Source organism: Bacillus rossius, assembly GCF_032445375.1.
Source record: "Bacillus rossius redtenbacheri isolate Brsri chromosome 4 unlocalized genomic scaffold, Brsri_v3 Brsri_v3_scf4_1, whole genome shotgun sequence".
Classification (NCBI taxonomy): Eukaryota; Metazoa; Arthropoda; class Insecta; order Phasmatodea; family Bacillidae; genus Bacillus; species Bacillus rossius.
Genome location: NW_026962010.1, coordinates 24,631,628 through 24,647,744, shown reverse-complemented (window position 1 = coordinate 24,647,744; position 16,117 = coordinate 24,631,628). Strand labels below are relative to the sequence as shown.

At 36.8% G+C, this 16,117-nt stretch overlaps 1 protein-coding gene across 1 annotated transcript in view; it reads right to left on the bottom strand.

Annotated features, from left to right (window-relative positions):
* The window catches only part of LOC134541492 (nuclear pore membrane glycoprotein 210-like), an 88,418-nt gene that overhangs the window by 48,717 nt on the left and 23,584 nt on the right, over positions 1–16,117 (bottom strand). The window contains exons 7-8 of the mRNA XM_063384982.1: positions 6,434–9,257; positions 4,947–5,276 (exon numbers count right to left, since the gene is read on the bottom strand). Coding sequence (XP_063241052.1) covers positions 4,947–5,276; positions 6,434–9,257 — 3,154 coding nt within the window. The remainder of the gene's footprint in view (positions 1–4,946; positions 5,277–6,433; positions 9,258–16,117) is intronic.

Genomic DNA, 16,117 nt, shown 5'->3' with positions numbered 1-16,117 from the left:
ATAAGTTAATAAATAAAAAAAAAATAATAATTGTTAAAAAGTAAAAAAAAAAACCTTATAATATAACTTTTAAAAATATATATATTTTTTTAATTTTAAGTGTGTTTTTTGTGAATTTAATGAAAGTCTATAAATAATATAATTGTACCATGATTGTAATTCTTAAGTAAATAAATGAAAACAAATTTAAGTGATTCAAGCAGTTTTTTTCCTTACTGATTGAAATATAAAACATTTGTCTTCCCCATATTATGTTTATTGTTTCTATAGTTGATAAAAATAATAATTTTAATTAGGTAAAACATAAGGTTTCAGTTGGATAGCTTATTAAAGATAACATTTCAGCAGATTGTGGTTTCTATTTTGAGTTTAATTAACAGACTCGCTATAATAAGTATTCTTATAAGGTTATAACTATAAGTAGGGCCTGGAATTTTTCGCGATCGCTAATTTTGCGAAAATTCACGCGAATTTCGCATGAAAACGCGAAAAGTAAGTACATTCATGAAAATCACAACATTTATATATTACACTGCGAATATATCCCCAAAAAGTACCATTACAGTAGAATCCCGCCGATGCGACTCCTCTCGGATGCGTCCATTCCGTTTATACGACCGTTTTTTGAGAAACAGTGAAAAATTTGAGCTGAGAAAGTCGAAAATTGGAGTAACGTTGACGCGACAGCATTCCCAACGTAGTGACATTCCACTGCTGATATTTATTCGCGCGCCAAGTTTAGTTGATTGTTTTCGTAACAGCCTGTATGTAGTATGTTGCAACATATTTCTGTCTATAGTTTGAAAATGCCGAATAATATTTTGAGTGGTCGAGACCGAGCATATCAGTATCAGAAACATGGGTTTTATTGTACTGACAATAGCACAGTGATGTGCAAATTTTGCAACTGTAAAGTTTCATGGGAAAGAAAAGATTCCATTGAGAAACACCTAAAGTCAGCTAAGCATGTGGCATCGGCAGCCGAAAAAAAGAAAATTTGTAGTTGCAAACATCTATAGCAACGTGTCTGTTTTGTGTAACTGTTTTGGATTTAATTGGCTGTTATTATGCATATTAGTCTATTCCTAGTATACATGGATTGTTTATTAAATATGTAAACTATTATATTCAATAACTGCACTATTTAGTCAACATTTAAAATACCCGTAAAATTTCCATTGCATAACGAAAATACCGACTTTAAACCACCGCTTTTCTAATTTGAAAGTACCGCTTTTTGCATACTGAAAACACCGAAATTTTCCAGGCCCTAACTATAAGCAAATATGAAAACATGTTTATTTTTTTAATGAAAGACACATTTGTGTACATGTGAAAAATATTTTTTTTTTACATTGCTAATAGTGTAACTCATTGTTTCTAAGACACCATATACTTTCGAGTGTGCATGAGAGAGTGTGCATGCATGCATGAGAGAGAGAGAGTACGTGCATGAGAGTGTATCTGTGCTGTGTGCAGTGTGTGTGCACATGCATGAGTGTGTGTGCATGCATGAGTGTGTGTGTGCACATAAGAGTGTGTGTGTGTTCATGAGAGTGTGTGTGTATGCATGAGGGAGTTTAATGAAAAGAGGAAGTGATAGAGCATATAATAAAAGAATTTTCGGATTTTTAACATTTTTTTCGCAAATACCGCTACACTAAATATTTACCTTTTTGCTCAACTGTTAAAGCATTTCTTCCACGACCACTTGCCATCGCATGAATATTGTGAAAATTTAATCACAAACTAGAATAAATTATCTGTAGAACGTGTCAATAAAGCGTGAAAATTTACATCAAGGTAAACAAAAATAAAGCCCAGAATCACTGGTACCAAACCAACACACGAACACAGCGGTTCGCAGTAGTGTTGCCAACATTTTCCCAGGAGCCAGAAACTGTACATGTATGTGCTACGCGGACGTGTTCCTTTCACTACATGGAACGATCTGAAGAACGAAAAAAATTTTGTAACAATAAAAGCACCCGAATTTCCATTTGCGACATAGTGCACAACATGCATGTACGTAACGAAACGATACACTGTTCGAGGAATCAATAGAATCGAAATGGAATATGTATTCTTACTACAGTTGCGGTTGGCAACACGTAACAAGTGCTTTATTCGATGACAACAACGGTGTATATCACGGGAAGGCATTTGATTTTACCGCGTGATTAGCAGGAATGTAATGTATTGTAAACATAGGACAAATGGCGGGACCAGCAAAAAATGGTTTAATTGACGGGAAAACGCTATTCGCGGGAACGTAATTGCCGGGTTCCACTGTAGTCACATATTCATGCATGCTCCTTGAATTTCATTCCACATATTGAAAACTGTTTCTGGAATTCAAATAAAACCATTTATAATTAACGTACTTTTTCTGGGCAAACATTTCCTGTTTTTCCTAGTCACTGGACAACCTGAGTAATAAAATCAGAATCAACTAAAGTAAAAATTCTTTAGAATGTACTACTTTGATGTGGAATGTTATATTTAACTGGGAAGTAATCCTTTCTGTTTGAGAGAACAATTATGTGGTAACAGGAACCTAGAAAAGCAATTGGCCACATATCATTTCCAACTCTTCCTATGTCAGGTTACCCTGTTTTATCGCATAATCGTCGCATGCGCATAATCGTCGCACCCATATTTTAGGGCGTCAAAATTTGGATAAAAAAACCTCTCGCGTAAACGTCGCATGATGTTTTTGGCCCCGCTATTAGATTCCGAGCGCTTTGTGTAGGAATTTTTTCTGTATAAAACAATGTATTTTAACGTAGAAATCTAATATTTATTCAGACATTACCACTTATTTAATTAATGGAAATACGTAGTTGTCTGATGTGTAAATTTTATTTTAAGGATGTTTTTAAACATTAACCTTTATCTGTTTCTTCTGCGTCGCCGTAGTGTACCACTTATAAAAATGTCGCCAGCGCTAGTTGGTATCATTCATATTTGGTTATGTTGCTTCCTGTATAGAGAGGGCACACGTAATCAAATATCGATATTTCACCGATTGCATGCACCGCGCGCTCTCGGTCGAGATTTAACTACATTTGATGGCCCACACTCTTTCATGGTAAGTGTGTACTACGACGATAGTTAAGCGTTACTTCAGGCTTGCATTTGGGTAACAGATTATGTTTTTATATTTACAGTTGAAAAAAGGTTTTTGTTGCATGACTTATTAATTTCAATTGTTTAGCGTGCTTTTTTATACTCTACTTTTTAAATAAACGTACTTTCCATGAATGGAAATTTTTTTTTCTCATAAAAATTGCACCCTTACTTTTTAAACTTGACGTTCGTATAAAATGTGCGACGATTATGCGATAAAACATGATAAGTTGAAGACCCACAAACTTAATCTGAAAGTGATAATATAAAAGACTTAAAACTTTTATCACACAATATCCCTGAAAAACCAACCATTAATTTAAAAAAAATATACACTAAGTAGTTTTCTTAAGTGTATGAAAATGGAAAACAGTGGCTCAAAAAGTTCCTTTCATTTCCTGGTCAGTGAATGCATGCCATGTATAACAAGCTTTTATTCTGGTAGAGCTGTCATGATGAACGAAGGTGACTAGCTACACCTAGACTTGTTTTGCCTCAAATTCTTGAACACGATGCATTATGAGCGATTAAGCATGCACAGTTACCGGCAGCTGAATGGGCAGAGGTTAATTATGATTGAGTGAATTCCCTGCCACTGGCTAGACTGAGTTCACGGCCTGGTCTGTGGCCAGGCGACAACGGTACGGTACGGCGGCATACAAGCAGATGTAAAAAACATATGGTCTTTTACACTCCATAGCCGCAATTTAACTTGCCACAGCTGATGTTTGTACAACAGCCGATAGCGTAGACAGACCAGCGCACGATTCTCTCTCTCTCTCTCCCCCCCCCCCCCCCTTCTTGTTTGGCTAAATGTATCCCACAGCACATGTTTACAGAAGTTGAAACAGACTTTGTGGCATCGTGCTGGACATTTTATTTTTGCCTGCCAAGTTTTCGTGCTAACTGAAGTTTACAGAGGTGCTATTTGAGACTGGGGCAGTAAAATTAAAATAGTGCTAAATGAATTTGCACAATCTGAAGCTGTACTAAGTGTGGGATAGGTGTACATTTGTGGTCAAATGTGTTGCACCAGTTCTTTACATTTTTTCCTTCTCTTTGCCACACTTAAAAGAAACTAATTTCTAGGCAGGACTGATTACAAATGTGTTTGTATGTTGTAACGATACTCTAAACTGTCAAGTTAACGTAACAAAAGAAACTTAAACATATTTACTTAAAATTATAGTATTAAAAATTTTTTTACTACCTATCGTTTACTGGCTGGACTGGATCGGCCAGAAAAATATAAACTTTCATTACCATGTTGTGTTAGTCACTTATTTAGTGTTTTAGTCTTATCAGTGTCTGCTGAAAGTTTTCGAAATGGTTTTCTTCCTGATAAAAACATAATTAAATAGGGCCTTTAAGATATTTGAAAATTTATTAGAGCGGCCTGACATTCTGTTCTGTAATGAATGTTAACAGGTCTTCAATATTAACTTATTATTATTTCATCCTTTTCTTTTGTTTGTAATACTTAGTAATACTTAAGAACATTTAACTGTTATTTATGCATGATTATTTGAGAGTTTTCCTTTAAATTAGTTCTTTTGATCAATTACACAAAATACTCCTATTTTTAAAAGTTGAAACAATGTGAGAAATGTTTAAATTATTTAAAATCTAATTTTTTTTTAAGGTACAATACATTTCACAAAATATCATATGCATCTTGCAGAACTAATGAACAGATAAATATTCTGGAGTCTATTTTTCATGTAGTGAACCACTGTTTAGTACAGCATGAATTGGGATGAGCTCGGATATCAAATAGCATGGCTGCATCATGGAACTAAAGAATGACTGAGTGTTACCAGCGCAGGGTAGATGGCCTCGGCGACGCGCAGGGGCAGGAAGTCCACCACGCGCGAGTCCCACAGCTTCAGCACGGACTTGCCCGGCTGCAGCAGCTGCACCACCAGAGTGCAGTTGTCACTGCCGCGGCGTGCGTCGCTGATGTCCAACCTGTTGCCGCACACCTTCAGGTCGGAGCGCACCGACGTGAACCTGTTGCCCACGTTGTCATGGTACGTCACGTACACCTCCACATCCACACCTTTGGGCAGCGCGGATATCGCTTCCTGCTCGCGGTGCATGATGAAGTTGGCACGCACGTTCACCATCATGTACGACACTTGCTCCACCTGTTCACGACAAAACCTCCGAGTTGATCCACATCCTCCACACCACCTACCACATTCATATTTAAGTTACCCAGGCAATAGCACTCAAAATTCTTGTTGACAAGCTTGCAGCAGACGGATACACACAACAAACATCAAACTATACAGGAAGCATCATGTTTAGACTTATTATGGCAACAAGAAGAAAGGATCAAACGTGCACCATCGTTTTTCTCATAAGATAGCTGCTTATATAAATAAATAGGTATTACAGTTAAACAACATGTCATTTTCATGCCAGAAAAGGTTAAACATGAACTACATGCATCAAATTTACATAATTCTTGAGTTTGGGGGTTGGGATGGGTCCATGTTCCAAAGACCCCTTACAAATAACTACCCAATTTTCCACGAACAGTTAAGGGCTGTACAATCAAGAGTTGAATGTAGAATAAAGAATAATTCTTAACCTTATAACTTTAAAGCATAGGCTTTTTTATATGTTAATTAACATCTACTTTCTCTGTGTTACACAAAGTGCTTTCATTCTTGGATTTCATAATACATTTTGAGTCTCAACTTCTCCTTGGCAGGGTCCTGACGATCTGGAGCTTCATTCTTATAACTTCAGCAGAGGTTTTAAGGATTGGAATACATGGTCTTTATTACTGTGATTCATGAAATGCCCTAAGTAGGTCAACCATTTAACATTTGTAGTAATTCAATAATATTCAGCTTTATATTCACTTCTTAAGTTACTATTTTTCAGTGAGGAGAGAGTAAGTGGTGAGTGAGTGAGTGAGTGAGTGAGTGAGTGAGTAAATAAATTAATGAGCAAATGAGATAATGAATGAAAGAACGAGCAACTGAAAGAATGAGTGAGTAAATAAATAAATGGATTATTCTCAAAAATTCAGTACTGAACTACAGTAAAATCCTGCTAATTTTCACCAGGTACTTAAAAAATAAAAAAATATTTCAAGGGTAAAATTTAAATTGTGTTTAATTATAGGTCAAGTGGTAAATTTGTTTTGAACTCATTATGCAGGAAAACTATTACTGGAATTTCTGCGTGAGGGTTTTTACAGAAACTAAGAAATCATACAAACACAGCATAAAATAATACAAAAATTATACCAAGCAACAGGACATAATGAAAAGTGGGAAACTGTACTTACAACTGCAGCAATGGTGAAACTCTGTTTAACATTGGAGTCCTCAAGTGCTGTCACCATGATGAAGGAGTGGCCCAACCAGCCATTTGCCTTCACCAGACCATTCTTGTCCACCGACACAACATGAAAAGAAGCAGATGGCCTCGTCGTATTCTCGAGGGCTGTTGAGGCATCCTGAAAATGAGACACTTGGTGCTGGACGTTATAAAACATGTCTGCAGCTCCGTCACGATTGGTCTTCAGCTGGATCTGTGTATCTGGAGCCATGAGAACTCTGTATGGGTTGCCGACAGCCACGCTTGCAGGCATCAGGAGTTTGAGGTCGCTAAACACGTGGACATCCACAGAATCATGGAATATGACCAGAGGTTCGGTCGGGATACGAGTGCCGTGAACTATGGCCGATGGCACCGAAGCATTCAGGGACAGTGTTACCCGTCCAACCTTTAGCACTTTCAAGTGTAGATAAATTTTGTCTTCATCTCGATATTTAACATGAAGACTTTCAAAGACATTTTCCAGTACTGCCACGTCTTTTGGGTGCACCCCCCACTTGTAATAAATGGGTGGACTTACAGAACCCAAAATGAGAGGAGAGATGTCCGGTAGTCCTGTAGCATAAACCGGCATAGAACATCCAACTTTAAGTCTGCGCAGAGGAGAGAAAATTTTAATTCCTTTCAGTGGCACTACAAATACATCAATGCTGTCTTCTGAATAAACTATTTTTTGTCCGTTCATGGTATTTATACCCACTGCTCGACCAGTAACAACTGTCTTACCAAATGCCACGCCTTTAACAATGCCGCACGTACTCACAGAAGCAATGTCATGAGTACCAACCGAATATTCAACATCACAGTCTGGTTGAGGACCACCACGACTCGTGACCTGAAATGACGACCGCATGATCAGCGTCAAGTTGCGAGGAAACAGTTTCAAAGGCGGGAACACCTGAATGGGTACGGACCGGCTACGTATTGCATGCTTTCCTTGCTCGGAGGTGAAAACCAAGATTGTGTCACCCAATTCTACTCCAGTAACAATGAAACTCATCTCGTGTGCAGCACAGTCATCACACTTCACCTCACGTTCAACAGAAATTATGGGTGCCCCTGGTAAAGCACGAAGTTCCAACAAAGACTCTCCGGGAATAGCAAGGGCATTACCCACGGAATCAAAGAGGCGAACGATGGCCCTCACAAAGCTACCGCGCTCAACTTTATCCAAAACGTTCACTTCGATTGCACCTAAACCAAGAACCGTAATCTCAGCCAGGGCAGCCTCTGACTTAAGGCACAAGTCAATGATCGCCAACTTGAGAAGACCATCATTTTCGGGCGTAACCTCAATTACCCTCGAGCCTTGAACATACTGCAAACTGGCCACCTTAGGAGTGTTAACTGTGATATTGAAAAATCCTGAACCATGGATCACCATTAACTTCACCTTATTGTCAGGATGGTTGAAAATAGTTGTCTGAGTAGGGAACACGGAAATATTGTCAACTAGAATGACTGTGATCGTTCCTTTGATTTCTGGAGTGTGAAGATAGCCATTGGCATCTGGTGTACCAAATGGAGGCTTTTCAATTTTAAAATCTGCATTCAGTAACGTCGATTTGTGATACCCAGACACTATAGACGACACTTCGATAACACCGGGTTGGCGTGATGGAGCCAGGATCTGATAACTGTTGCCTGGCATAAGAATATCACCATCAAATTCATCCTTTACATACACACCATCTTTCTTTAAGATCCTAGCCAAAGAAATATTAGAAACAATCCAATCAAAATGTAAACTTGACACATTGTCGAATTTTCGACCTTTAGCATCCTGCACTACCACATCAATGTCAAACTCTTTGTAATTATGTACAACTACTTTATCGGAGTTGGCTTTCAACAGACAACGGTCAGCATCATGAGGATCCAGTTTAACATAGAGCACATTGTGACGGGGTTTGGCACAATACACTTTCACAAAAGCTCGTGAACTTGATGGCTTTGAGTTTTCAACCTCTAAAATGTTTGACACATGGAGTGTAACATCAAAACTTCCAAGGGTCAGGCAAACCACTTTGTACACATACAAGTTTCCCTTGTCTGTTTGCACATCATTTAATTCGTTCACTCTCAGCTCTTGCGCCGTGCCTCCGCTCAGAGATAACTTCTTGGTGTGTTTGGCCTTGGCATCAAGCCACGGCTGCGGCCCACCAGCAAACGCAATCATCCTGGAAGAACCAACTGCCAGCACTGTCTCGCCAGATCGTGGGTGCACGGCTTTCAAGGGAAGGTACGTGGCAATGGCAACCGTGTCGGAGAGCCTGCGACCATCTTCCAACACATAGGAGATGGTTACTCGAGACACGCCCAACACAGTCCCCACTATGGCAAGAGTCGTACAAGCCTCGTTCAGCGGCGTGATCTTCAAGTCCGGGTTGTATGCGAAATTATCGTTCGAAGTGACCACCTCGAAAGGTACGACACCGCACCGAGTGAACGACATCCTGACGGCATCCTTCTCAAGTTTATGCTCGTCGTCAAATCGCTTCTCCACAAACAATGCCACGTGAAGGTAGACGGGAGTTCCCAGTTCAGCTTCCATGATGTAGCTGACTATCTTGAGATCGGTGGGTGGTACGATCCACACTCGAGCCACTCCCCTGTTGTGCTGGTTGCGGGTCATTGAGGCAATGATGCTGGCCACACCCAAGGACTGGGTGTTGATCACTCCGGACTGGGTGACTGCTGCCACCCCGACATTGCTGCTGCTCCACAAGAAGTCACCATCACCACCCGTGACACTCAGTTTCACCTCGTACCTGCAACACACTCACCGCTTTGCACATCAGTGCGTAAGCACTGTACTCATTGTGCACAAACCACCAACAACAATTACGTTCCTTACATACAGATGTTACTTTAAATCATAGTTTCTGACAGTGCTGCACTGCTGTTTTATAACTATATGTACTAACACAGCAAATAGTAATAAAATTAAAATGATTTATTAGAAGTAAAGGTATTGTTGATGGTGTATGAATAAGACTGATTTACAGAAATTTATTTCAAACACCAACTGAAAACAAAAGCCAAGCTCAATTTTTTATTGAACACAGAATGATTAAAGTTATTGTTCCTCACAAAGATTGACTCATGTACCCGTAGAGCACAGAGCACAAATTGCTTATACAGATTTAATGTTCAAAAGAATGAACATGCTTCGACACTTAGACTCACTTAACCAAGATTTGGAACACCCAGTTTCTATAAATCCCTTCCCGCTTCAGGGCCAAATAGTGTTTTGTGTGTCTATGCTTATCTTTGATTCTGGCTACTTTTTAGAGAATATCCAATACCCCAATACCATACTTAGTACGTCTTCAAATTGTGCAAATTCATTTAGCACGATGTTAATTTTACTACCCTAGTCTTGAATAGCATATCTGTAAATTTCAGTTAGCAAGCAAAAAAAAAGTTGAGCAAGATGCCACGAAGTCTGCTTCGACTCAGTAAACAACAGATGTGCCGTGGCATACAGCTATATGAGGTCTGACTACGCTATCGGCTGTTGTACAAACATCAGCTATGGCAAGTTCAGTCCGACCACACACCAGGCCGTATTGAAGGATGAACTTCAGTCTAGCCAGTGGCAGGGAACTCACACGCACAAACACAAAGCAACATCTGCCCATTCGTCTGCCTGTAACTGTACGTGCGCAAGCACCTGGGGTTGGAATCATATTGGAATCATGGCTTTCAAGTGAGAGCATAATGCATTGTGTTCAAGTATACGAGACACAATTAGAAGTATTACGGCATGCAGACTGTCATGAAGGCCATACTTATGTTGGTCGCACTTTAATTTTAAGCACGTCAACTGTGTGTACAATCATATGAAATAAGGGCTCTATCACACATTTATACAAGTATGATACTGTTGGTTTTACTAATGGGAATATATTTGACATTAGATACCAGAACAGAAATGAACAGATGATTCACATGGATAAGGTTGTTAAATGAATATATTATGAATAATATATGTTATGAAGTGGTCTGCCATCACGATTCATTATTAGAAGTTATAATAAATCTCAGATTCTCACCACAGAAGGACTTATCTTGCTAACATAACAACATCTGCTACATCACTGAATCTGTTTCTTGTTAGCCAAATTTGGTCTAGAAGAGGAAGTGTGTCTCACTGCCACTGTAATATGATATGGTTGGAAACTATGGTGATAGGTGAGTGTGACATCCATACTCGCCTCTTGCCTTTCCATGTACATAGTGATAAGATAACAATGTTCCTAGAATACACATGATACATTACATGCCTTCCATAATCATATAAATTGCATGCTGACATCAAGCTTTGGCCACCACTTGTGTGGAAAGACTTTTATTCTACATTAACAGGCTCCAGGCCACATTTAATAATATTATTAAAATTAAAATGAGTAAAACAGTCAGGCTCAACATGTGTATGTTTAGATTCTTCCTTGTACACGTCATCAAGTAGTCTGTTAGAAACAAAGGTTTTTTTTTACATATTTTACTTTTTTTTACATTAATTACATGTTTTTAGGTATATTTTACATGTTGTGTAGAAAACCATTTTTTACACGTCAAGTCCCAACCCTGTTTGGAACAAACGACAAAGAGTATTTTTTTACAGCACTCCACTGTTCTATGAGTCTTACTGTTGCTCCTTCTAGCATGAGCTATCTCGACGAGACATGTTTGATAAAGCTGTGATGAGGAAGGTTTAGTTCGGTCTGCAACACAGCATAATCTTCCCACCTAGATGGCCAACCAGTGAAAAAGTCATGAACTGATATCACTAAATCAGATGCACTTTCCCCGAATACATCAAGTCCACATAGAAATGCATTATGTAAAATGTGGATATTGCAAGTTCCAATATCAAGAAGGTTTTTATTTCTAATATTCTTCAATTCTTCATTCATGACTACATGAGTCATATTGTTTTTTGTTAACATTTGGGCAATCACAGCCGAACATCACAAGTTTCTGACGTGGTAATGATGCACTGTCCAATGCATTATTTATTTTATTAAGAACAATTTCTGCTGTAGCTGATCCAATAAAATATGTTTGAAGATGGTGACATACTTTTTTTTCCCTTTCTGACCAGTATCTTATAGCAATATGAAGTTCCTTTTTGCCGGCATTATTTGTAGTCTCATCATAGCAAATGCTATAGTATGCCCCTGCCAAGTCATCCAACAAAAGTTTCTGAAAGTAAGGGGCCAACGCATCAGTCAAGAGATACCTTGCTTTTGTACTAGACAAAGAAAAATTATCAGAAATTTCTGAACCACCATTACCATTGTTAGGAAACATACAGCCAAACAATTCTGCAATATTATCGCACGATGAAAAAAAAAAGAAATTTGATGCAACACATTTTAAAACCCAATAAATCTCAGCAGCTGTATAATTGTCATGCACACCGTACACTTGTATTGTTTTCTCTGCAAGTGGTAATATATCTGCAAATTCTGTAGCACCTGTAGAACTTGAACAACTCGGCCTAACTGCTGCAAGTCGGAGCTAATTTTATGTAAATTTGTTTCACAAAATTTCTTGTGTCTTGTAGTACTGGCATGCTGCGAAATGGCTTGAAAACCTTTAGTGCTGACACTGAAGGTCACATTACATAACAAACAGGAAAGTTCTTGGTCATTATGTTTTCGTCCCCATTCCTTGATGACATAACCATTCCTGTCCTTTCTTTCAAGCCATTCAAGATGAAGCTTGCACTTCCCCATTTTTCTAGTAGGCGATCGTAGCGCAGCTATATAGTTGAAACTAGGTATATTATACCGTTCAAAATTTTAACACACAAACAAAACTATTTTACAGTTATTTTTAATAAGCGCCGGTAAACCCAACATGTTCCAACAGCCAATGAAAATAACATAGCACACTACACTGTACTCGCAAGTTTCACACTAGACGATGCGTATAATAACTGACACGTTTTCATGAATCATAGTAAAACCGGAACCATGGAAAGTTCATTATATCTTCAGTATTTTAATTTGTCCAACCGCAAACTCTATCTGTACAACTATACACCGTACTTTTAATTTTTTGTAGTAAAAATAAAAATGGCATCACGTCTCATGCAACGGCCAGTGTCTGCTCAGTGTTGCCAAGATGCCAACAAATAAATGGGGAATGTCGCTACAACTCTACAGAAATCCCGCAGCATTCCAGTACACACACGTAAACAGGATACAATATTGGTTGTAATGTCCGATACGCCTGGTATTTTCTTGTCGCACAAGCGATTGAATTCCGGTACGCGTAGCTGTATTTCACTACTGTTGGCAACATGTAGCTTGCGTTGCCAATGACAAGTACACACTTCACAACAAAAGCATACACCATGCAAAAAAACAGCACAAATAAATACAAAATGAAATGGAAATAATACTTACGTCCTATTTTATATTCAATGAATACTCACAGAAAAATTTCATCGTTGTAAAAATGGCAAAAATAATAGCGCTGTTGGTATTGGTATGGACACTTCAAAAAATTTGAAAAAAGTGACCATTGCTTAAAAAAAGTGACTAAAAGTAGCTTTCTGTAAAAAAAAAGTGACTAATAGTGAAAAAAGTGACCGACTTCCAGGCCTACTATTCTTAAAGCTGAATTGATCAATTCTTGATAAAATTTCGACATTTCATTGATAGTCACCATTAGAGATGTAAAATACCCAGGTATATATAATTAAGGGTAAATACCTTGGGTACTTACTCAGGTAAATACCCAAATTTCATAAATACCTGGGTATTTTCATTAAATCAATGATAATTTAAATTTTGTCGAGTTTTAATAATTTCACAAAGTAATATGTTACATACACGATGTTAATGAAAGTATGTTGCAAACTTTAGCAGGTGATTCCTTATCAAAAACATGGAATAGTTAAACGCCACCATTTTTTCCAAGCACAATTCTTACGGGGGAAAAGCAACAGTGTGAAATATTTAGAAAAACCAGACAACTAAATTTTTATTTTGGAGAATAGCGAATAGGGTAAACTGAACTGACCTAATATTATCATGAAGGGGAGAGTTTTATTTTAAGGTTTTTTTCCCCCCGAAGGTTGGATAATTCAACACACTAAAGATTTATCAAAATATTGTAATTTTACTCCACATCATTTTCCATACTTTGTCAATATGAACTATTTTTAATTTTTTAACTACAAATTTTCCCTAGAGAATAGTACTACGCAAAAAAATGGCGTAGTGTAACTCTAAGACTTGACTACCTTGTTTTTGGAAGAAGGAATCACCTTTCAAAGTTGTAGCATACTTTCATTAACATCATGCATTCAACACAAAAGCACACAATATTACATAACTAATCATATTTACATTTTTTGTTTTTTAAGTTTCTGTTTTTAATTTATTTTTTTGTAGTTTTATTTTAATCCATCTGTTATTACTTTCCAGTCCTTACTTAAATCTCACATTAATTAACCTACAATGTTATTTAACTTATACAATATCAAAATAAAAAATAAACATATATTTGCAAAATTTTCTAAGAATAGCTGAGAAATTAATTGCATGTTTATTTGTTCTTCACTCTTCATCTGTGCAAAATGGACTAAAAGTTAACAATATTCCTCAACTAATATTTTTAATAATACTCTTCCAAGTTTAAGTTTGTCTTCATTCACTAACCACTTCACTAACACTTTCAGTAGTAAGTTCCAGCTTGTCATCTTACTGTGTGTCATCTTCATCTTCACCGTCAGTTTTGCTGTGGTTCTTGTATGGAGATACCTTATTTCTCTTTCTCTCTTTTTGTTTTCCTTCTGTCTCGGTAGTACTGTTTAGTAATTTCCAGTTATGAGATACATACGTTATCTTGGCAGCACGTAAGATTTGCTGCTAGGTGAATTTCACAAATACCAAATTTTTTCCATTTTGAAAATTTTTCCAAAATTTTTCACTTTATTTATGATTACTAAATGGTTTTATAATGTTAATTAAGTAACAGATAAGCATAAAGTTACAGCAATAAAATAATGAATATGCCATATGATTATACACTTAAAAAGTGATTTTACTTTAAAAACCCTCATTTTGGGTATTTACCAGAGGCAGGGGTAAGTACCTAGGTAAATACCCATTTATAAATACCCTACCCACTGGGTATTTACCTAACTCACAACACTAGTCACCATTCATTCAATCTCTATGAAATTTTGCACGCTTGACCTTTGAAACCATGGAGGTATTAGTTTATGGAATGGTTGTCTGTTCTGAAGTATAAGTTATGCTATAAAATTGTAATAGCTTGAAAATAAGTCGCTGGGAAGAATAGTAAATATGTATGCCATCATGTAGTGAATATTGCTAAAGAAACATAATACAACACATCTGCCAGAAATTAGGGTTAATCTTCATTGTAACCAAAAATTGTTTTGCTATGCAGAAGCAAAAAAAGGGGTTAGAGGTCATTCTCATTTTAACTTCAAGTATTAAAATGGCAAAGATTGTATACACCAACTTCCTTATGTCTTACCTCCATGTTTCAAACACATGGAAAATCACTGATCAGGTGAGATTTCGATAATACCAACCCTTAAAGCAAAAATTAAGGTGGTGCGTGAGTAGTATCGGCTATTTACCAGTAAGTATTTTATGTCAGTTCCTCTTTTCTACGGTCCGAATAAAATGGTGGCGTGCGAGTCGAGAGAGAGATGGAGAGTTAAAGAGAGATAGATATTGAGAAAGTGAAAGAAAGGCAGAGGGTGACAGAATGAAATAGATAGGGATAGAGATAGATAGACGATAGAGAAATATAGTGTGAGATATATATATGTATATGTGTGTATATATATATACACACACAGAGAGGTATAGAGCTAGAGAGATGTATAGTGTGTGATTATATATGAGACAGATATACATATATATAAAGAGATAAAAATAAAGGGTTGGAGATATAGAGAATTATACATACATATATATTTATATAGAGATAAACAGATATATGTATATATAGATACATATCAAGATATAGACAGATGGATGTATATACTAAAATATAGAGATATAGAGAGAGATTGAGAGATGAAGATAAAGACATATTAAGAGGTATAGTTACAGAGAGATAAAGAGCCAGATATATAGAGAGAAATGCTTTGTGTGTGTGTATGAACATGAAAAAAATTACAAACAGGCTCTGTAATGCATGCCGAAAATTAGCTAGTATGTAATAAATCTAATAATTCAAAAAATTTAAAAAATATCACTATGTACTAGACTTACGATTTCTTTTTCATAAACTTACAAACAAAAAATTTAAGCTCGCATTATTTTTGGGTAAATATAGCAATCTTAAACCATCAAACAAATACAGTAAAATCCTCTCAGAAGAATTTTACTTAGAAAATTTCTTGCAGAGGAAGTTTAAATAAGTAGATACCTTAATAAGTACCGTGTTTTATCGCATAATAGTTATACGCGCATAACTGTCGCACCGTTATTTTAACCAGAAAGAAACCAATGTTTAGGTGTTAGTTATGCTGTCTTTTTGTGACTTTAAATTAACATTGACAGAATTTATGTGAAGTTATTTATAACAATAAGCAATAAGTATTGATTTTTTTAAAAAATATAAG